At 37.8% G+C, this 24365-nt stretch overlaps 1 protein-coding gene, 1 long non-coding RNA gene and 1 other non-coding gene across 3 annotated transcripts; 1 reads left to right on the forward strand and 2 right to left on the reverse strand.

Annotated features, from left to right (window-relative positions):
- The first annotated feature begins 742 nt into the window (after window positions 1-742).
- Window positions 743-19825, forward strand: LOC131333671 (ABC transporter B family member 10-like). The gene is made up of 12 exons (XM_058368308.1): window positions 743-1146; window positions 2738-2792; window positions 2959-3134; window positions 7228-7428; window positions 9480-9739; window positions 10282-10822; window positions 11936-12315; window positions 12823-13232; window positions 14222-14463; window positions 14546-14793; window positions 15949-16361; window positions 19117-19825. Exons 1-12 carry the CDS (start codon window positions 862-864, stop codon window positions 19662-19664), a joined length of 3759 nt encoding a protein of 1252 aa, XP_058224291.1. The 5' UTR covers window positions 743-861; the 3' UTR covers window positions 19665-19825.
- Window positions 9120-9228, reverse strand: LOC131334967 (small nucleolar RNA snoR100). The gene has a single exon (XR_009202364.1). It is a non-coding gene; the product is annotated as a small nucleolar RNA snoR100 (small nucleolar RNA).
- On the reverse strand, window positions 16691-18953 carry LOC131333733 (uncharacterized). The gene is made up of 2 exons (XR_009201874.1): window positions 18614-18953; window positions 16691-16937 (listed from the first exon to the last, which is right to left on the reverse strand). It is a non-coding gene; the product is annotated as an uncharacterized LOC131333733 (long non-coding RNA).
- Window positions 19826-24365: the final 4540 nt, after the last annotated feature.

Consider the following 24365-nt stretch of genomic DNA (forward strand, 5'->3'; position numbering starts at 1 on the left):
TTTATTTAGGTACCGAACCGAGCAAGCTGGTCGGAAACAAAGGTCAAGTTTGGCATTATAAGCTAATTTTATTTTTTTTTGGTCCTTATTCAAAAAAATTCGCATTTGTTAGCTTTTCGTCGATTTTTTGGGAATTATTTCTTCGTCATGACGAGAGAAATTTAAAAAGTAAAAAAATTACGATTGAAATCTTCTTTTTTTTGGAAAAAGACTAAAAAATTGACTTATTGATTTATTTTTGTCTTTATTAAAAAAATTTAGATTTTGATCATAATTTTTTACCTTTTAGAAGAGTTTAACTATTCTAGCAAATACGGAGTAGTTATTTTAAAATCTGAACCGTTCAAAACACTTTTGGAGGCCGGCGATTGAGCGCCCAGGTTGCTATGTTAACAAGTTTTTCTCATTTTTTTTAAAATTTTTGCACGTTATCCACGCAATAAACTTAATCCAAGAACAGTAATAGTGCCCGAAACGGGCTAGCTAGTCGGACACAAAAGTAGTCCCTTTCTTTCAAAAATACACTTTTACATAAACTGATATTTTAATGTGGGACGCAATTAATTAAGTTTATTGCTTGCATGTATGGTTCTAACGTACACAAAAATATATATACATGTGATAGTGCTCTCTCATAAGATAACACCACCACCACGGCACCACCCCACCTCTAACACTGTCGACTTTTGCTATTGGAGTAGTCTATATAATTGAATTCGGCTTCGCACTAAATGATCTCATCTAAAAAACTCCCTCCCTCTCCCGCATCCTTCAACTTCCATTCCTCTCTCTAAACCTAAACATCCCATTCACATTCACGCACGCACTCAAACACGTATTCGGGCGCGCGCACAGAGAGAGATGAGCAACGAAGGTCCCTTTCCCGGTAACGAAAAGACAGCCGAAAATGATACAAAGACAAAAGAAGGAGAAGAGGGAGAAATCAAGAAGCCGAAACGAGTGCCGTTTCGTAAACTCTTTGCATTCGCCGACACTTACGACTGCTTTCTAATGTCCGTTGGATCCGTGGGCGCGTGCATCCACGGTGCTTCGGTGCCGGTTTTCTTTGTTTTCTTCGGGAAAATAATAAACGTTATGGGAACGGCTTATCTATTTCCGGCTGCGGCTTCTCACAGGGTAGCCAAGGTAAGTTTGGAAAATTAATACTCCACTCCAGTATACTCAATTCACTTGCTCTTTTTTCTTTTTAGGAAAGACCTTGAAGTGTAATTAGCTAGTATGTTAGTGGGAGTTAGAGGAGTTGAAACTAAGATGGGATAAATTTGGAACAAGCAGTACTCAACCACCCGGGCTAGGGCCAAAATGAGATTTGGATGCTCAAGGCTAAATTGTGGAATGGTGTCCTACGTATTTTTAGAATTAAACAATGATAGAAATGTTTCTTTATATTACTACTTTAGACTTTATAATGCATGTTAATTTTTTTGTCACCAACGACTAAAGTGGTTGGTTTGAATTCTACTTGACTTGATTTCGAAACCCGGCAGTTACAATAGCATTATTTTTGGGGGAAAAATATTTTAAAAGAAAAAGCTGTCCAGAAAACTCAAACTCAGACACTCTATACAGACTAAAATCAGTTTACCACTAAGCTAGCAAAGACATTTATGTTATAAAATGAACAAATAAAATATATACTAATTTACAAATAATATTAGAGTGCCTCTAAAATTTGAAATTTTTTAATGCCCGAGGCCCAGGCCCAGGCCCAAGAGGTCTGGGCCGGCCCTGCCTGGGCTAGCTTGCAAGTTCATTTGCTTGCTCTGTTTTGAGTTGATCACTTGTATTATATCTTTTGTGCCAAAAGATGTGAAGCGTCACTTTTGGCCACACTCCTTTTCTTTTCAGTTCTCCGTGAAAGCAAGAACATTACAGAGAGTCTAACAAAACAAGGTTCCAAACGACATAAAACTGCTCCATCATTACACCCGTAGTTGTCCAAACTGGCCCCAAACCATCTTCAAGTACAAAGTGCCTCGCAAATGGGAGGTTTCCTCTGTGACCACTACGTCCGCCTTTTGTTTTGCACCAAGCCTAGCTAGATAATCTGCGTTCTGGTTGGATTGGCGATAAAAATTTTTAATTGCGGACCTTAAATGCGGACCTCATAATTTGGAGTTTTCTGGTTCATATTTTGATGATCCAAACCGTTCAACTTAATTAAAATATGTTCTTAAGGGTATTGCTAGAAATCGGCTCAAAATATAACCGAAAAGTGCTTGATTTAAATATTTACAGACCTGTCAAGCTTTATGAAAAACTGTTTGAATCATGCACTTTCCGGTCATATTTTGAGCTAATTTCTCGCAGATACCTTTAAAAACATGTTACAAGTCCTTTTCCTATGAGGGATCCCAACAATGTGTGGGCTTCTAATCTCGGCCGTCGGATCTCATTCCTGAGAGAGTAGTCATTCCATAGGCTCACGTTGGCCAACCATATATTGACTTGCCCTTTGCATTAGACGGATATGCTCCCACAATTTCATGTACTTGTTTTTTTTTATTTTTGTTGAACTTGCACCCCAATACAAGGACAAAATGGTCCAAAAAAGTCATGGTTATGGAGTATTATTGTTGTGGATCCATATTTGGTGATTTCAATATTTAACCCACCACTATTTCCTCATTTTCCCCAAATTTTTAATCCAACTTGTTGGGACAAATTTTCGAATTCCACTTTGGTCATGAGAATTTGCCTATGTCTTTGTTTGCAGTATTCTTTGGATTTCGTATACCTCAGTCTGGTTGTACTATTTTCATCATGGACAGGTATGAACTAGTTGTCGTTGAGTAATGTGTGAAAGATCATCTTAAATATGTTTATCCTAATTTCATTGTTGCTAAATGTTTCATCGATTTTTTTAGTTAATTTGTCTTATTTCTAGCTAATCAAAATATGTCATATATATGCGTATGCGAATCAATATACAAAAAGAGGTGGCATGTTGGATGCATACGGGAGAAAGGCAAGCGGCGAAAATGAGGATGGCATATTTGAGGTCAATGTTAAATCAAGACATTAGTCATTTTGATAGAGAGGCTTCAACTGGAGATGTGATTTGTGCAATTACTAGCGACATTATTGTGATTCAGGATGCTATTTCTGAGAAGGTAATTTTATTTTTTATTTCTCCATTAAATCATGTGAAAACCTTAATCGTCAAAGAATACTACGAAACTTTTTGTGCCCCTTATTTTAGAAAATTTATAAATTCTAGCTATATCCTGACTAGTGATTAAATAAAAAAACTAAGTTGAAATAAAATAATTGGATAAAATCTAACAGAGACAAAGAAGAAAAATGAAATATGAAAGATTTTAATAGTTTCAACTCGACTTGTGGCAGTATTTCTTTTTTATTGTAATCTATAATAAGTTTTTAAAAATAAAGGCATTTTAGCACAAACTACTTGTTCTAATAAGAGCAAGCCCACTCATGTGCCAAATCCTTTGTCAAAGGCAAAAAACGGTATCATGAATGACAAAACGCTGTGCACCCTTGTGCCAAACTCAATATCAAATTTTGACAATGTCATTCTTGGTGCTAAATTTGACATCAACTTTGAAAATTGCCAAATTTAGCACATCATCTAAGCCACTTAATTTGCTTTCACAAATGCGATGAGTTCAATGGTCAATATTTTCAGATTATATTAAACTAGTGCTTGCCCGTGCCTACGGCACTACGCACCTCGGTTGAAATTGAAATTACCCTTTGAATCTTGATAGTGGCTCAAAACATTATTTCAATTTGTAGGTAGCTAAAATTTTTTAGGTAGTTCCAAATTGCTGGAAATTAACCCATTTTTCTTGAATGGCGAAGATTTTTTTTATTGATATAAAAAAAAAAAAGAATTACCTCGCGACAATCATCTGCAACTCAGCACAAATTTGATAAAATAAAAAAGGAATAGTACAAAGCAAAAAAGGAAAATAGTTTTCAGATCACAACCTGACACAGAATGTGTATAAACCCAACTAAGAGATAGGAGAGCACAAACCAACTTGAAGTATTGATCCAAAATGAGCCCCTGTCTGCTTGAAGCATGAAAATGCCGAGCACCACCTAGAAATTAGTGCAGCAACCAAAATTAGTACTGATCCAAACTAACCCATTTTTCTTGAATGGCGAAGATTTTTTTTATTGATATAAAAAAAGAATTACCTCGCAACAATCATCTGCAACTCAGCACAAATTTGATAAAATAAAAAAGGAATAGTACAAAGCAAAAAAGGAAAAGAGTTTTCAGATCACAACCTGACACAAAATGTGCATAAACCCAACTAAGAGATAGGAGAGCACAAACCAACTTGAAGTATTGATCCAAAATGAGCCCATGTCTGCTTGAAGCATGAAAATGCCGAGCACCACCTAGAAATTAGTGCAGCAACCAAAATCAGTATTGATCCAAACTACCAGGGTATTGTCCATAAGCCATAGCAACCAAGCATTTTGGTACTGAATCATGTAAACACCATTAGGTGTCCTAGAGAAAAGAAAAGTTCATAAGAGTCTAAGGTACACTGAAATGAGAAGCTACAATAAATATGACAGTTCAAGTGTCGGCCTCCAAAAGAAATCACCTCAAGAAGGGAATCATTGAGCTACGGTCTCCAAACAAAAGACCAAAAAATTATAAGAAAAAAAACTCACCATCCACCACATAAGCAACCCTCCGAAATAAATAGAATTTGTCAATATTTCTTATCAACTCAGGCCAAGAATGTAAGAGCGCTAAAACCATCAAGGAAGAAGGATTATTGGTAATCATTAAAGCAAAATTGGTCCCCATGCAACAATGTACAGTTCCACAGCATCAACCAAAAGTTATAATGTATAAGAAAGGTGTGAAGATTATTACTCGAAACAGCTGACCTGTCAACTTGTATATGCAAAAATAGGCTTCTTGACCACAATTTAAGGGAACAAAAGGAAAAAGACTATTGGATCAAGTGAATCTGAGCCTCTGGGTCCCTACACTTCCCTCGATTTCTTTCCAAAATTATTTTTTGTTTTTCCTCGGGGCCTATTCTGCTTAATTGGCTTAAGAATACTTCTCTTGCACCAGAATTGCTAGTAAGTACTGATCAAAAAAATAATGCTGGTAGGTCTTTTTTCCTTTGAATGGGGAAAAAGAGCCTATAAGCTGGGGACTTTTGAATGATGTTTGGAATTTGAAAAGCCCATAAAATTTTTTTGCTTTTGTTTCCTTAGCTTTTTTTAAGATGTCTGAATGAAGTTCATTCTATTTCTACCATGCATTTTAACAAACACCTTGAAAGCAAACGTATGCCGTGGGTGATTAATAAGAAACCGAAAACCCAGCAAAAATTGCAAACTTCAAAACAGAAAAGGGTACTAAACGAATAAAATATTAAACTTACAAAGGAGGGAGAGAGGACGATGGTGATGGAGGCGGTGCACAGAGAGAGAGAGAGAGAGAGAGAGAGAGAGGAATTCTGGCATGGGGGTTTCAAAAGACGAAGTACGGTGAATACGTTTTGGAATATGATGGCGAGGCATGTATGGCAGTTGTGTAATTAGCTTTAAAATGTGGGCTCTTTAATGAGATGAGGAGAATGCCTCTCAGCCCTTGGATCAAATCAATCCTAGCCATTCCAACAACTTGTCCCCACACCCTTCTGTTTTATAATAGAGATTGGCACCAAGCCAGTACAAAAACATTACTATTTTTTGACTTTCACCACTGCAACAAACGAAAAATGATTTAGCAATGCCAATTTGGCACTTGGCCTGTAATCGGCTTAATTTTACTTATGGTTCTCAAAGTCTTCGAGAATTGTCAATTTGCTCTCCAACATATTGCGTCTATTGCATCCTCAACATTTAAAATGTACGTTTAAATGATCCTTAGAGCCACCTCGTCCACATTTACCATCAACAACAGGGGCATTATTGTCAAACTTCTCTTCTTCTTTTTTTACCAATGGCCCTAAAAGTATTAGCGAAATGCCAATTCAGTCCCCAATATACAAATTGTGTCTTTTATCAATCAAACTACCATACACCTTTTATTGTCTCCATCAACAAAACCCTAACTCAATCTCGGCCATCATTACCAATAGCCACTACACGCCACCATGTTCTCCACCTTCAGCTACTAGGACATCACACTCGCTCATCGCTTCCCATTCACATCAGCCACCACGCTTGTTCCCCTTGCCTTCTGATGTCGCTGCCCGCACATCACACACACACACATACACACAAAGGCGAAAAGTGATTGAACATACAAAAATGGTGGTCGTCGAAACAACGATGGCGAAGAGATAGTACAAGAATGAGTAGATATGATGACTTTCTGTGTTTTCAGAGGGATGATGCACGAATCTAGAATTTTTTGAATAAAGCTTTAGATGTCGGGGTTTGGTGACGACAATAGTATTTGCTGGTTAGGAGGTGATAGGTAAGGCAGTTAAGGTGGATGGTCGGCAGTGGTTATGATTGTGCGTGACTAGGGATAGGATTATTTACCCAAAAACCTTCTTATAGCAACCCATCCCTTTTTAGTGATTTGGGTTAATTTTTATGTGGTCATCAAAACATGAGACACGATTTGTATATTGGGGACCAAATTGATATCTCGCTATTACTTTGGGGACCATTAGTAAAAATTAGCTGAAGTTTTTAATAAAGTTTCAAAAATACTCCTGCACTTGATGGTGAAAACAGACTGAGTTAGTCTTCGGGACTATGTAAACATGCATTGAATAGACAAAATTTGTATATTGGGACCAAATTAACAATTCGCTAATACTTTGACCACCATTGGTTAAAATATGCCGCTTGTAATCTATCTTTAGTTTAGGGCAAAGTCCATTTTGACCCCCTGTGGTTTGAGTCATATGCGGATACATTCCCTATAGCTCAAAAGTGTGCATATAACAATCATGTGATTTGTAAAGTTTGCACATAAAAAATTGGCTTAATTTTTAGTGCAGTGGTTGATACTACGTAATAAATTGTTTGGAACTAGTAGAAGAGAATGGAAAAGAAAAGAATATTAGTATAAATTTTCTTCCTCTCTTGTTTAGTTAGGAGAGAAAGAGAGAAGGAAATGGTAATTGTAAGTTCTGTGAACAATAACATTTTCCACCCGGCCATTGCCCTCTCATCTTCCAATTTCTTTTCTTTTTTTCCCATTTTCTATAACTTTCAAATACATTTGGGTTGTGATGGCAGGTGGGGAACTTTATACACTACATTAGCAGATTCATAGCTGGCTTCTCAATCGGCTTCTTTATGGTTTGGCAAATCAGTCTTGTCACTCTCTCTATTGTCCCCTTGATCGCCCTTGCTGGTGGCGTTTATGCTTTTGTAGTCACTGGTCTTATTGCCAGAGTCCGCAAATCCTACGTCGAGGCCGGTGAAATTGCTGAAGAGGTACCTCTCTCTCTCTCTCTCTCTCTTGATTTCTTTGAGGGTTCCAACCTAAAACCAATTGACAATAGGTGGAGTAGCCTCTAGATTTTATTAACCAAGCTTAGGTGGCTTAGATGAGCGATGTGAAACAAGTCTAACACACACACACACACACACACACACACACACACTCTCTCTCTCTCTCTCTCTCTCTCTCTCTCTCAATGCATGGATGTTTAAAAGATGTATATGTACATATATCGAGGCAATTTTTATTTATGCCACAATGAATCAGGTAATTTTGCATATAGTGATCACATTTCCAATTAAGAAGTTTTATACTGTCGCGGCGTCTTATTCTTGTGTGTACATACTATAGATGAAGCACATTTGGTTGCCCGATAAAAGAGAAGAAATTAAATAGTTATCCGAAGATAGGACTGGTTTACCCTACATTTGGTTGAACAAGTTGACTATGGGATATCGTGGCATAATAAGACATTGTCTCGCCATGGTAGGGTCAGCTCAATACTTTATGGGGCCTAAAGCAAACTTTTCAAAAGGTTCTTTTTCATCCTAATTTTTTATTGACTATTTTGGTGTTGAAATACTGTGTCTTTCTTCCCCTATGTATTCTTGTAATCTGTTGTGGTATAGGTTCTTAAGATCAAGGTGAGATTCTTCGCATCATGTATTAGCGCAGTTGGACAAAAGTGCTTTCCACATTTATAGCTATCATATAAGAAAGTTTACTTTTTTGTTACGCAATCGTACGAAAAATTGTTTTACCTATGTATTGTGGACCTAACAGCCCAAAAACAAAGAAGAAGAGGAGTTTGAATTTATTGACCTTTTAGATGACGAAGTTGCTATAGACTTTAAGATGCAAAAGATTTGTTTTACAAGGCCTAAAAAGTTTAAATAAGGTAAAATGCAAAAGTTTTGAAAATTTGTAATTTTAGGTTGGCATTCTTATAAGGCTAGGAAATTGTAGACCTAGAGCAAGTATTTCACCTGCCTAAGGGTTAAGCCCATGAGGTACAAAATTCCCCATTTCATCCCCAGGATAAACCACATTCCATTTCATCCCAAGGATGAACCACATCCTACATTGTTGATTATCCTGCCTGGCAATCAAATGTACCTATGTGTTTGACTTTTTTCACTAACAATAGATAGCAAGAAAAATGTTTTCAAAGGGTCTATGTTTTGGCCTAGAGCTTATGTAGATTGAGTGTGAACTGTGAAGTCAAGCTTGTGTTTTTTAGAACCATTGAAAATAAAACAAGATGAGGCTTTTTTTCTTTCCCTTTTTGGTTAGGTTTAGGTGTCAATACTTTGATTTGTCCAATTAGATAACGTGGAGAGCATCCATTGTATGAACATACCTTAGTTGCACAAAGCGGGTTCAAAGGCACGATAAGAATGGGGGCGGGAAGCGAAGGATCATAAACCTCAAGGGAGTGTGGGGGAGCGTCTAGGAATAATATAAAAACAAAAATATATAAAACAAGTGAATATTATAATTCATAATTATAATCCATAAAATATAAGTAAATATTGTGTTTAATACAACAACAACAACAGAATCCATGTAGTTCCCAATCATTGGGGGTATGGGCAGGGGAAGATTGGAGACAGATCTAACCTTTGGCAATATGCACAAGGTGGTTGCTTTCAGAATACCACTGAAACAATGGCCCCCCTATACATGTTTTGCTACGAAACCATGCCCTCAAATCAAAGCCAAATGGCATCAGAGAGGGCAAGCCTAGAGACCCAATTCAATTTCAGTGCACAATTTAAATATTATGTTTAATAAACTTTAGCAAAGTTGAGTTAATCTTTTTCAAGTTTCTTACCATCCTTCTTCATGTTTTCACTTGCTTGGTATCTTTTAATGTTGCTTCCTTGGGCTTCCTCGACGGGAGTGAGGTTCCTAGGAGAGTTTGATTTTGGAGCACGGGAGTGAGGTTTTGAGGTGGATTTGCCACCCGAGGAAGAGGTTCCTACTACTAAGGAGCAGGTGTTGGCTTTCTCTCACTTTATTCTAACTTTATGCAAATTCTCAGGTGATTGGAAATGTCAGAACAGTTCAAACATTTGCAGGAGAGGAAAGGGCACTAAGATCATATAGAACAGCACTTTTAAGCACTTACCAGTATGGGAAGAAAGCCGGTCTTGCCAAGGGTCTGGGATTGGGCACCCTACATTGTGTTCTTTTTCTTTCTTGGTCATTGCTCGTTTGGTTTACTAGCATTGTTGTTCATAAGAACATTGCGGATGGAGGAGAATCTTTCACTACAATGCTCAATGTTGTCATCTCTGGACTGTAAGTCTTGTACTCTTGCTTCTTTGTTCAACCACTTTTTAACGGTCACACAAAGATTAAATTTGAGATGTTGATTATAATGGTGGTGAAATTTTGACGAATCTACAACTTCATCGTTGGAAATTGGAAGGCAACATAAGACTTTGGTTTTCATCATAGCATTTGATATGAGATTCATCTATTATTGTTAGGTGGCTATTTGATGTTTGTAGAATTGCCAAATAGATAGTGTGTAGCCTATGTTACAATTCTAAGAAATTGTTCTAGCAGTCACTTTTAGCCTGTTTAGCACAAACAAACTAATGTGGTTCACTCTTTTTTTTCATGAACTCAACAATAAAGGCTCTCTTCTTCACTGACAGATTACGTCGTATTCCATTGTGTCTAATAGAATACTTATTGTGAGAATTGACGAACATCGGACATCTCTTAATAATAGTGGTAGTGGTGTCATTAATTGCATGCTTAACTTGTGTTCCACATGTCAATAATCAGGAAGCAAATTATCCTCTCAATCATGATCTTTTCAATAATTAACACAGGTCACTGGGACAGGCAGCACCAGACATCTCCGCATTCATCAGAGCAAAGACAGCTGGTTATCCCATATTTGAGATGATAGAGAGAAATACAGTAAGCCAAACCAACTCAAAAAATGGAAGGAAACTAGACAACATTGAAGGCCATATCCGATTCACTGACGTATGTTTCAGCTACCCATCTCGGCCTGATGTCATGATATTCAATAAGCTCAATCTTAACATACCTTCTGGGAAGGTTGTAGCACTCGTGGGAGCAAGTGGGTCCGGAAAGAGCACAGTTGTATCTTTGATTGAGCGATTCTATGAACCCCTCTCTGGACAGATACTACTGGATGGAACTGATATTTGGCAGCTTGACCTCAAGTGGTTACGAAAACAGATTGGGTTGGTAAATCAAGAGCCTGCACTTTTTGCTACAACCATTAGGGAAAATATTCTCTATGGAAAAAATGATGCCACCCTTGAAGAGATTACACGTGCTGCAAGACTTTCTGAGGCAATCGGTTTCATCAGCAACCTTTCCGATGGATTTGAAACTCAGGTATAATGAACTGAAAGATTATTTAGTTTCCCATCTATGGAGCAACACATTTCATGGTTGTTTCTCTGTTTTTGTTCTCAAAGTTTTGGCCTTACGTGGTTGCCAAGAAGATTCATGAAAATGCAAGAAATTTAATCAGTTGCCCACTAAGAAAGTTTAGTATGGGTTTTTAAATCCCAAGAAGTTTATTTCTTCTAGTCGAACTTGTGTGAACCAAATGAAGCATAAAAGGAAAGATGAAACTCAGACTACATAAAGAGGAGTTTGGTTCCAAGATATGTTACTTTATAGCTTATGCATTTTCCTTCAAAATTACTTTGAATTTACATAGAAAACTGTGATGTAGATGCAAGAATCAACTCATGATTTTAATTTTGGATATTGACAATTAGAACAGTTTGGTTCTTTATCTTTGTTGCTGAACTTGGAGTTTGGAGAGATTCGTGAAGGGCTATGCAGCACAGACACTTCCTTGGAGGTCGTGTACAGGTGTTGGACACTTGTCGGACATCGACACTCTCCAAATACTCTTCAGATACGATACGTGTCCGACACTCAAATCCAAATTGTCCTAGTTTTTCTCAATATTTTCTGTTTGGAGTCTTTGGACACTCTGGAGAGACTCTAAAAAATGTTCTAGACATTCTCGGGACACTCACAAAACAAGTCGCAGGTATTAACATAAATAGTAGGCTCTGAGTAAAATTTAGAGAAGTCTTATTTCTTGTGAGACAGATGATAACTGTAGTGATTATAAGGACCCATAAGTGACGGAACGCTTTTGTTCAAATGCTTTGGTGAATGATAATATGATTTAAGGTATATATGGTGTTTGCATATTTTCATTGGAGCCATATTTGGTTATTTTTTTATAAGCATGTCCCGCAACGTGTCATGTCCTCCAATTTCTTACGTTTTACTTGCCCGAGTGTCGGTGTGGTGTCTGGTTTGTATCGCGTTGCGTTGCCGTGTTGGTGCTACGTAGGAGTTAAATTAAAAGTGAGCAAAAAAGAGGAAATAAACTAACTCCAAAACATCCGTAGCCTTCTCTTATCCTTCCGCAAGGAGGAATATCTATTGTTGAAGAAAAAATTAATGGAATTCCATTTGCAGGTGGGTGAAAGGGGAGTACAATTATCAGGTGGACAGAAGCAGAGAATTGCAATATCGCGTGCAATAGTAAAGAACCCCTCAATACTTCTGCTGGATGAAGCTACAAGTGCACTTGATGCGGAGTGTGAGAAGAGTGTACAGGAAGCACTTGATCGAGTGATGGTGGGAAGAACAATAGTAGTTGTGGCCCACCGACTTTCTACCATTAGAAATGCAGATGTGATAGCTGTTGTCCAAAGCGGGAAAATAGTGGAAACTGGAAGTCACGATGAACTCATTTCACAACCAAATAGTGCTTATACATCGCTTGTTCAACTCCAAGAAGAAGTTTCCTTGCATCAGGTCCCTTCACGGGGACCTACCTTGGGTCGACCACTTAGGTAAACTAAATTTCACGGTATATTAATGCTGTAGACGTTAGATTTGGCTGCTTAATGTCATTGCAGTAAACAAAGCTCAGAGGGTGACTTACTCGCACTCGGGAGAAAGCTTTGTGGCTTGATTTATGCTCCGTTTGACAAATGCAATGCTTGTTTTTGCAGCATCATCCTTAAAATGTTGCTCCAATATGATGTTCACCACACAACAAAAGAGGACACTATGTTGACAGTACACTTTCTTATTTTGCTATATTTCTTAAGAACAGAGAAATATGTCTCTATCGCATGTATCTCATAATATTGCTTTAGCATGGATAGCAACATCGGCACCACAATTATTTACTTGCGATTCCAAAAAAAAAATCGATCTTCTTCCTAGGGACTGCAATTTCTAGCTAGTGAATGTTTTTGTTTCAATGACACCTCTAATCTACATAAACTCATTTCACCAAAAATCTCTAATACATATCAAAATCTTGTTTTCCCCTATCTTTGATCATTTTTCAGCACTAAATCTCCCTACGAAATATCTCGGAACAACCACGTTTCAAGTTTGAAGTCTGATAAAGCATTAGTTGTTCGAAATGGAGTTGATGGGCCAGAGACTATTACGCAACCCAGTGTGTCCAGTGGAAGATTGTACTCCATGGTGGGTCCTGAATGGATTTACGGGGTTGCCGGCACAATTTGTGCACTTATTGCAGGAGCCCAAATGCCTCTTTTTGCTCTTGGTGTCACTCAGGCTCTTGTATCTTACTACATGGACTGGGATACAACAACTCGTGAAGTCAAGAAGATCTCACTCCTCTTCTGTGGAGGCGCTGCTATAACTGTTATTGTTCATGTCATCACACATCTCTCGTTCGGAATCATGGGAGAGCGGCTTACTCTTCGCGTGCGAGAAATGATGTTTTCTGGTAAAAAAAACAAGTCAACTTTCCGTCTTTACTCCTTGTATCACCATCTATGTTACATGGACTATTCTAATAATATAAGGTGTCCATGTCTAACTCTTTGACGCTTGGATAAGGGCAAGGGATCTTTGTCCGACCTGTTTAGTTTGCAATTCAAATTAACGTAAACTATGCATAAAGATCTTATATTATGTATGAAATGTCCCAACGTTCCAACAAAATACCATTTGTCCTACATACTAAAACAAATATAGTAAGGAATGTGATTGCATTGGTGTGGTCTATCATGTCCTTGAGATTGAAATTAGATGAATCCAACCCATGGACACATACCCTTACCCAAGACTAATACTCGAGTCTATGCAACATAGATCACCATTGTTCTCTTTATAAAAAAGTTTTACGAAGGTACTCCTTCCATCCATTTTATTTTTCCATTTTCGAGAGTCCTATGTTTAATCACAACAATGAAAAAATAGTTTTGTGATTAGCATACCAAATGTTTTCACAAATGAAAAGATCTCAATTGCTTCTTTTGAACAAGCAAGTGGAGTGATAACCCCAAGTGGTAGGCACCATGTATTCTCATACATTTGACCCGGATTCGAACCTTACTAACTACAACTACCAATTCTAACTACAGTCCAGCAAAAAAAAAAATGCTTCTTTTGAACAATATGGGACGCAGGAGTATTATTTGACATGCTCGGTAAATATTTTGTCTCAAGAGCATATAATTTTAAAACTCAAAAGAACTAAAGTTGTTCAAATGTTCAAAATTAGTTTGTGCAACATTCTTTATTTTCATGTTGCCCTGCTTCCTCTTGAGGTAATGGGAACCAAAATTCAGAAATATGTTCGCATCGTGTATATTAGTCCATCCAAATTTATAACAAGTTAAAAAATAGTTATTTGTGTAGATGTTGAAGGGTTTCCTTTCTATTTTCTTTCATTTGTTTTTGGCTAAAGTTTCTTTCTTTAACTATTTGCAGCCATTTTGAAAAACGAGATTGGATGGTTTGATGACATGAACAACACAAGTTCCATGCTTGCATCACGGTTAGAGGGTGATGCAACTTTGTTGCGAAACATTGTTGTTGATCGCTCAACAGTTCTCATACAAAATTCTGGTTTGGTTGTTACCTCGTTCATTATTGCCTTCATGTTGAACTGGAGGATTGCACTTGTTGTCATGGCAACATATCCCTTAATCATTAGCGGTCATCTCAGCGAGGTTTCCTACTCCTTCCAACTTTGATTTGTGGATAAGGAGATTGAAGGGTTTTTTTTCACTAGTTTTTTGTTTCATGTTACAGAAGATGTTTATGAAAGGATACGGTGGCAACTTGAGCAAAGCCTATCTAAAAGCGAACATGCTTGCTAGCGAGTCGGTAAGTAACATCCGCACCGTGATTGCGTTCAGCTCTGAAGAGAAGGTTCTGGATCTTTATGCTCAAGAACTCGTTGATCCTTCAAGAAAGTCATTAACTCGCGGTCAGATTGCTGGCATATTCTATGGCATAACTCAATTCTTCATCTTCTCATCCTATGGCCTTGCTTTATGGTATGTGGTTTTAGATTGATCTTCGTTACCTTTGGCACAAAAAATGTCTTTAAGAATGTGTGTTGGACACCTAGCACGACTATCTGAAGTCATCCAGTTTGGTCTAGAAAATATAAATTTACCTTTTCATTGTGCATAAAAAGCTCATATTAATGTGAAATTGCTTGTCACCTTGTAAACACCATTTAACTTATCGGATACATGAATTTTATGAACCTGTCACTTAGACCCATACCTGCAGCTGTTATCAGAGTCTAGTCTATGTATCAATCAATGTAGTATTTGGAGTATGAAGTCATTTTCTTGTGATCAACAGATGTGGCATAGGTCCTGGTTTAACACTTATGGACCAAGTCCATATACTACCTATATGTGTAACTCTTCTGAATAAGCTTTCTTGCAACTTTTTTTTGGGTCAATATGATCTTATTAAGCACAAACAAACCACGATCGAGAGGACTAGGTGACACAACTCTGCAGCCCAAAAACACAAACAATGAAAACAAACAACCAATCAACTACTAAACCCCAAAACAGTTAGGGGGGAAATTTTCCTACTGATTCTCCAAGTAGCAGCAATAGCAAAGAAGAACCCAGACTCTGGTCCTGAAAACCCCTTCCATTTCTCTTTCTCCAAAGCCAATAAATTGTGGCAGCAATAGACAATTTGAAAACAGTATGAGCCATAGAATTCCCACATCTGAATTGCTTGGCCCAATTCTAGACACTGAGCAACTCCACTGGACCATTATTAGTCCCATTGCTTACCACTTACCCAACCATTAACGACATAGACTCTTGTCCAAAAGCCTCCAAAAACCTTTGATACCATGTTAAAGCATCCAACTCAAAACCAATTGGCAATGAGTGGAGAGGCCGCCCAGACTCATATACCAATGTCGGGCAAGCTCCAACATGCCCCAAAAGGACAACCTATCTTTGGTGGATAGGGATATGATGCATAAACCAAATAATCTTGTACCAAGGAAAATGGGGGTTTATGCACCCTAAAGTCTGTGACGCAAACCTTACTGTATACACCCTCCAACTGAGTGATTCCAAACAACAGAGTCAGTAGAATTTGGATCGGGGAGGAAAGTCTCAGGAGTTTAAAATAAAATAAATTTCATAATGGTCTTGTTTAATTTTTTGCAGGTATGGTTCTGTTTTGATAGGGAAGGAGCTTTCTAGCTTTGAATCTATCATGAAAACATTTATGGTTTTAATTGTGACAGCATTAGCCATGGGCTCGACTTTGGCAATGGCACCTGACCTTCTAAAAGGGAACCAAATGGTGGCATCGGTCTTTGAACTGCTTGATCGGGAGGCTAAGGTAATCGGCGACTCCGGAGAAGAGCTAGCAAGTGTCGAGGGTACGATTGAGCTAAAGGGTGTCCAATTTAGCTACCCATCAAGACCTAATGAGTTGATTTTCGTGGGCTTTGATCTAATAGTGTGTGCGGGCCAAAGCATGGCATTAGTGGGAAGGAGCGGTTCTGGTAAAAGCTCAGTGCTAGCACTTGTCCTACGATTTTACGATCCAACAGCCGGGAACGTGGTGATTGACGGTGAGTTTCTCTTTGATGAATTCCACTGCTCGTGTTATTTTTAGTAAGTTGTAGAGGTAAGAGACCAGACACATCCAGCATACACACATAACAGAAGTAAGAAAGAACTATATGATAGGTTTTCATTAATAAATCCCCAAAATACCCTTGTTGCTCAAAAATAAATTCCGTTAATGCATGATGAGGTGTCTGATACAAATCAAGCCTCACCAACTGTCACGCCCTCAATTTTTAACATATAATAAATATAGTTTTCCAACACTATGGTCCTCACAATAACCTGGATACAGCCCCAAAAGAGTTTGTCCTGCTCATTACATCAAATATCCGTTCCAAAACAATAATTTTCAAAAGACAATAACGGTGGCCCACCGGCCTCAATCACATAAGTCCTCGGCACAAATAAGTTAAGTATTTACAGTTGTTCCCAAGTCAAAATAATTATGGACTAAATTACATATATATCTTTCAAAAGTAATTACAAGGTGACTAAGTAATCCTACAATATTAGCTTTCAAAAAGGTTTTTCCATATTCAAGCACTCCACAAATGCAAGCTACAATCCTGAGGTCGCACCTGAAAATAATGAAAGGTTGAGCTACACTAGCCCAGTAGGAAAATCTTTTACCAATTTTATATGCAAGAGTTAAAATTTGGATAGAGAATGACAAGCTTGAAAGACACGAGCATTCAAAGGTTAGGCAAAATACCCCACGACTCCAATCACAAAACCAAAGTATTTCCATGCTACAATAGCCACTTAATTCCTAATGTCATCAGCGGCTCATGAAGTTCCAAGACCAACTTGTAACTCTACCCATTATTGCGATTCAACTATCCAAACACCAATCATCACGATATGATTAATTTTGAAGAAACTTAACCATACACATAAATCTGTCAAGAATCACCCATGGATAACTAAGAAATCCTAAAAGTAAACTAGAACACCATAGCTTCAAGCACAACAAAGAGAATCAACTACACACACACACCCCTTCTTGTGTTTTCACCCCTTGCGTCACAGTACAAGTCACCCGATTGGGTTTTTGCATTTTCACCCCTTGTGTTGCAGTACAAGTCACCCAATTGGGTTTCTGCATTCCCACCCCTTGCGTTGTAGTAATTTCTACCCATTAGAGTCTCCGTATTACCACCCATTGCGTTACGGAACTTTTCCGCTCCACTTTTCATACCACACACATTCTCTGCCAACCCGTTCATCACGTTGTTAACCACAACATCACAATAGAGACATCGCAATTCATTCTATCACACATAAAGGAAACGCCACTATACACCGCATGTAAAACAAGGTTCTTAATTCAAAAGTAGACATTAAACGCCACTCTACCCATTATTGCGATTCAACTATCCAAACACCAATCATCACGATATGATTAATTTTGAAGAAACTTAACCATACACATAAATCTGTCAAGAATCACCCATGGATAACTAAGAAATCCTAAAAGTAAACTAGAACACCATAGCTTCAAGCACAACAAAGAGAATCAACTACACACACACACCCCTTCTTGTGTTTTCACCCCTTGCGTCACAGTACAAGTCACCCGATTGGGTTTTTGCATTTTCACCCCTTGTGTTGCAGTACAAGTCACCCAATTGGGTTTCTGCATTCCCACCCCTTGCGTTGTAGTAATTTCTACCCATTAGAGTCTCCGTATTACCACCCATTGCGTTACGGAACTTTTCCGCTCCACTTTTCATACCACACACATTCTCTGCCAACCCGTTCATCACGTTGTTAACCACAACATCACAATAGAGACATCGCAATTCATTCTATCACACATAAAGGAAACGCCACTATACACCGCATGTAAAACAAGGTTCTTAATTCAAAAGTAGACATTAAACGACCCCCTCCCCTCCTCCCCCCCCCCCCTTTCTAAGCTCATACTATATTTCCATGGTGATTGGAAGGGATTTCGAACACACAAGGCGACATACAAGGGGATCGAGAGAACATGGAACAAAAAGCCAAAAATTCAGCTCAGAGTGTAGTGGTATCGATACCGACACAAGTGGTATCGATACCTAATGAGTTACTGTCCAGATTGAAGTGGGGTATCGATACCCCTCCACACGGGTATCGATACCAGGTTGTCTCGACAGCAATCTCTGTAGATTTTGATAACTTTTCGACAACACAAAGGCAAGGATCGATACAACCAAGTGATTCACCAAATTAACACACTAACATATAGAAGAAGAGGAGAAATCCCTACCTCAAGATCAAAGCCAAGATTCAAGCTCAAACTCTAAGCCCTAGCCTCCAATTGCGAAATACGCCTCCACCAAGCTCTTCCTATGCGATCCGAGAGCGAAGGATGGTAGAGAATGACAAAGTACGTGTGGGTCTTCAAGAAATTTTGGAGAGGTAGCAAGCCTTTGGGTGGGGAAGATGAGAGAGAGAGCAGTCGAGAGAGAGAGAACACGAGAGACGAGAGAGAGAATAGGAGCAGGGAAAAAAGAAAAAAACAGAAAGTGATCCCTCGCCTGATTTTTTTGCATATTTATAGGCCAAATCACACCTTATACCCCTTTACTTACTAAGGTTCTTCATCAACTCCCTTAATTACCATGTAATATCATATTTGACCCAACATCATATCCTTATCAACAACTCAATCACACATTATAATCATAAAGTAAAGATAATAAATTTCAAGTCTCTACACCAACCCAACAATCAGCTTGGCCTTAAACAAGTTTTTTGAAACTCTTGCAGGGAAAGATGTCAAGAAACTCAAGCTCAAATCTCTCCGGACACACATTGGCTTAGTTCAACAGGAACCAGCTCTCTTTGCCACATCAATCTTCGAAAATATCCTTTACGGGAAAGAGGGGGCCTCGGAAGGAGAAGTGATTGAAGCAGCCAAACTAGCGAACGCCCATAGTTTCATTAGTGCCCTCCCAGAGGGCTACTCAACCAGAGTTGGAGAGAGGGGAGTGCAACTATCCGGTGGGCAGAAACAAAGAGTGGCCATTGCGCGGGCTGTTCTAAAAAATCCGAGAATCTTGCTTCTAGATGAAGCCACCAGTGCTTTGGATGTGGAGTCGGAGCGAGTGGTGCAGCAAGCATTGGACCAGTTGATGAAGAATCGGACCACGGTTATGGTGGCTCATAGGCTTTCAACTATTAAAAACGCAGACCAGATATCGGTTATACAAGACGGGAAGATTATAGAGCAAGGGACTCACTCTACTCTTGTTGAGAACAGAGATGGGGCTTACTTCAAGTTAATCAGCTTACAACAACAACAGCAACAGAACTAAAGAATTATTAGCAGTTATTTGTACAAAAGTGTTTGAGAAAATAAATGCCGAAAATAATTGATACTTTTCATCCTGATGTGTGGAGTCGAAAAAATAAAGAATTGTGATCAAATAGTTGGAAAAGATGAAAATAAACCATAATAGGCAACTTTTCTTTCTTATTTCATCGAAAATTGCATTTCATGTATTTCTATTCGACTAAGCAAATTGCACAACCACAAGTCCAAGGTCCTCATCCAAGGAAAGCAATTTTGTCAAGAACGATTCAACTAGAAATTTTATCTGATTATACTCAACGGAATATTTCGCGCTTTTCCAGTTTTTCTTCTTTCTAAAATTTTGCTTATTTCATTAAAGAAGCAATAGGCTTGTGAATCAAGAAGCAATGAGGTAACAAAATCTCCAAGGAGATCTATCTTCACCATCTTAATTCCAAACTCTCCCATTGACAAACGATAGGAGTGAAACCTTTACCTGTGGCTCTTGAGCATCTCCGACCAATGTTCGATGCTAAATTTGACATGACATGTCAAGTTGATGAACTGGGGTTAGAGTTGACTCCAATCAAGATGTGGTAAGTACTATAGTACTATTCTGTACAGTCTCCAGGAAATGGAAACGTATGTTCACAAAGGACACATCCGTTCACAACGAACTACTCATGTGTCACTGAAAAGACGTGACTCTAAATCGAGTCAATCCACATTCACACCCAAGATAAAAATATGATAACCTGAAAATATTTTCCAACACTTCCAACAAGGTAGTCCATGACATTAATGTAACTGTGGATACATAACTTGAAGCAGGAAATTAACACCTAACTGCGATAACCCAATATGTAAATTTTTCAAATTAAACCAGATAGATTTTACTCCACAATTGTGAGGAATTGGCCTACAACCTTAAATTAATTTGGTAGCTGGTCCATATGAAAATGATCTCTTTTTCCATGATCTGCTTGTAACTTATGTGGTGGTGGTATTAATTAATGGGTGGCAGACCCAAACGCATATGCAAATTCTGGAATAGAGTTCACAATATCCCGTAGGACGTCCGGTATCGTGTCTGGCTATGCAATTGTTCCAGCAGTTCGCATCGTCTCTACCTTCGCATAAGCCCAGCTCTTCTCTACACCAATATCCACTTCCTTCCACCATTGTTATCGTCGTAACTGCAATGCATCAACCATAGATTTAAAACGCGCGGGTCGCCACGTAGCATGCATGATAAAATATCACACTAAGTAACGAATCAATATTAATTGTGTTCAAATCTCATCGTCTATTAGAGAGCTAGAATCAGTACTGCACTATACATTCGCACGTGTTTGGCTCAAAATACTCTCCTATTTTGAATCAATGCAACAGAAGATTTCTACTGTCATGACCATGCATGAAGTGGAAACGAACAACAAATTTTAACTTTTCGTGTTTTGTTTCTTCACTTCCCTGTATCCAAAGATTATTGAACGAGTCCATGCGCATGGATACGTTAGCTAGCACATATCCAAATACATATGCGCGCGTTTAGAATCGTTCGATGCACGTGGCTAAATTGCTACAAAATAGTTAAGGTCACGCGTGCATCAAACGTTTCGAACACATATGTCTGGACCTGTGCGCCAATATCTGAGCTCCTATCATCGCTCTAGAAAATTTACCTGATGCTGTAATGAATAGAACAACCAGAATACAGCAAGCTTGGGAAGGATTAGTCATCTTTCCAACAGATAATTAAGCATCCAAAATTTGGGTTAATTTTTATTACCCCTGTATGGTTAATCATCCGAAAAAGACTACCATATATTTATACAAATACAAATGGAAGGTCCAAATCCCCATTGCCTGTCATTCTTAAATACCATATACAGGTTTGATATTGTGTAAATAGGAAAAACTTAAGTACGATTTTTCCTATTGAATTAATAACCTTTTTTATTCGTTTGGTATATGGATTCACATGCATTTAATTAGCATTGAGGTAGTAACTATTTATTTTTCTTGAAAGAACTATTTATCTATATTCTACGCTAAACACATATAATACACATGGAAATTCTTCAAAAAAGAAATCTCTCGCCTACAAGGTAATATTCTTAATTTTTTTATTATGAATGAGTTTTAAAATCTAAAGAGAGAAGGAAAGTGTTAAATATTATAGGAATACAAAAAAAAAAAAAGAAAAAAAGAATTAGGAAATCATTTCAAGAAAAGTCATGTGAGTATTAAATATTAATCATCAGTGGTCCCACATGTCCATATCATTTGAAAGTTTTTCTTTTTCCTCCAAAATATGCCCTTGTATTAGTAATTTAGTAAAAAAAATTCATTTTCCAGTCCGGGGGGGGGGCACATGACACCACAGCCCCAGCTGTGACGTTGCCGGCCCCAATTAATCACATTTGCGACCTATTTATTAATCGCGTTTTATTTTAATGCACAAAAGTTTCTTCTCAAGTTTATCGTCGTTTGTGAAAATTTTATACACCACATTTATTTTGGTTACTCAAACATTTCTATTCATTAGTTACGGCATGAGGACTAGCATTCTGTCTTGACCTTTGCCTAATCGGGCTTGGCATTGCTCACGTCTGCGACAATTGTGGAGTTTTGGGCATAATCAATGTTTGAACTGATCTATTTACTAATGGATTGCCTTCTGTCGTCCGTTTAGAAAGCGGTTGCCTGAACCATCTCTCTTCGATGATTACTAAATGGCTGGCTTGCATAATTGGGTTAAAATAGTACCTCTCAGTTTGTAGAAATTGAAGAAATAGAACCAAGGCACTTTTTCGGCAGTGATATGAATTATGTGCAGTATATATGTTTTTGTTGGTTTCGGATCATGTTTTTTTCAAGGCAAATGATTTCCCCAGTTTACACAAACTTGAATTGCATGCATATAGTGAAGGATATTTTATATATCACCGATTCAGTTTATGTTTGATTCATGTGATTGGGTTACCGTTCCGATAAATGCGAGAGGTTTGCACTTTTCATATATATGCGATCATAATCGCTACTAGTGCAGCAGTGCTCGTCCTAGTATACAATTTACCGTTTGCAGGAAAGGCAAAATTGAAGTTTTGAGTATGTTTTGTATCCTTCCTTGACATGCATGTTTATCCATGCTCTAGAATTATGTAGTATGATACGTACTAAGGTTTTGGCGTCAGTATTTGGAAAGAGAGCATTACCGGTGTGTACGTGTTGGAAGTATTTGGAGCTCCAATAAAATATGGGTTATTGACGATATTCTTCTGGTTATTCGGTCACAAGAGAATTGTTAAAGTCTTCTGGGTATGAGTTGGATAGTTGATTTCAGTCTTATTTCTTCTTTGTTTCCACACAAGGAAACTTTTTATTGTGGCATTTACATGTTCTGAGTAGCATGCTTTATTATTTTGTTCCGAACTTTATATTCTGGAAACCAAAGTGGTTTTGTCCTCTCCTCTTAGTGCCATGTGACATGGAAAGAGAAATTGCATGGGTTGCAACTGGATGAGGAGATATATAGTTGCCTAAATCAAAGCATGTGTTTTGGATTAATATCTAGGTTTTATTTTCGGAGAAAATGAACATACGTGACCATTGACTTGAAGTTGAAACATTGAATGGATGCAACAATAGGCTATGCAATTTTTCCAATTGAATCAGTGTGATGAATTGGTTTACACAACTTCGAAACAATTGCGGTGATGAAATGTTATCTATCACAGAAGATGAATCTATGTGTTCATTTGAAAGAGGGTTTGAATAAGTGTGACTCTCTAGTATGTATGACTCTAGATATGTGAAGATGTGAGAACCTTGGGATTCAAAAGGTGTGACCCTTGGAATTAAAGGGTGTGATTCTTGGGATTAAGTCAAAAGATGTGACTATTGAGTTCCCATCAAGATGTTTAACTAAGGGTTGTGACCATTGTAGTTACATCGAGAGATGTGACTATTGGTAAAGAAGTCACAAATTAAATGACTTTTTTAAAAGTCACTTGGGCCAAATTTATTGGAGGCATTACACATGTAAATTCATGTTTTGAATGATTTGAAATTTAGTTTAAACCCAACGGAATGGGTTGCTATGTTTGATTTGGCATGGAAAGATTTGGAATACTAAAGTTTCAACAATCTTGAGTGTTTGATAGTTATCAAGCAACTACTCCCCACATGATACCTTTTAAATAAAGTAGAATCGATTTATATGCTATAAAGAGTATCTATTGAATCGGCAAAGATACTTAATTAGAATGCAAGGTGCAGTTAGCATAAATTCATCTCAATTTGAGTATAGAGTTACTCGATATTGGGTGAGGCACTCAATGTGGGGGCTGTTTCTTGCTCTTGTGTCTTGGAACACGAGAGATGAAGAGAAGTTTAGACATTGTTTGTGTCATGTCATAAACTACGGAAATTATTTTGTTGAATTCTGAATTAATTTCAGAATTGTGGGGGAAACAATATTTATAATTTCCACAATATTTACGTGTTGCACTACGGGAGATGTTCAACTATATTTAAAGAATAAAGTATGGTGATATGAGTATCCAATTTAAAGTTTTAGAATTCAAAGGTGGATTTAATTATACAATTGGAGTGCAACAATGATTTGGAAATCCTTATGCATGTATAGCAAAGTCTACGATGGAGTCTGATCAACTCATTGTATTAGACAAAGAGGTTAATAAGCGGATGGCTGTGC

The sequence above is a fragment of the Rhododendron vialii genome, chromosome 7a (genome assembly GCF_030253575.1).
Source record: "Rhododendron vialii isolate Sample 1 chromosome 7a, ASM3025357v1".
NCBI classification, from domain to species: Eukaryota; Viridiplantae; Streptophyta; class Magnoliopsida; order Ericales; family Ericaceae; genus Rhododendron; species Rhododendron vialii.

Bases quoted from the DNA above. Each gene is read 5' to 3' on its own strand.
- LOC131333671 (XM_058368308.1), top strand. From the start codon at position 862: ATGAGCAACGAAGGTCCCTTTCCCGGTAACGAAAAGACAGCCGAAAAT. The intron at 13,233-14,221 runs GTAAAAAAAACA...AACTATTTGCAG, and splicing joins GCGAGAAATGATGTTTTCTG to CCATTTTGAAAAACGAGATT. The intron at 14,464-14,545 runs GTTTCCTACTCC...TTCATGTTACAG, and splicing joins TTAGCGGTCATCTCAGCGAG to AAGATGTTTATGAAAGGATA.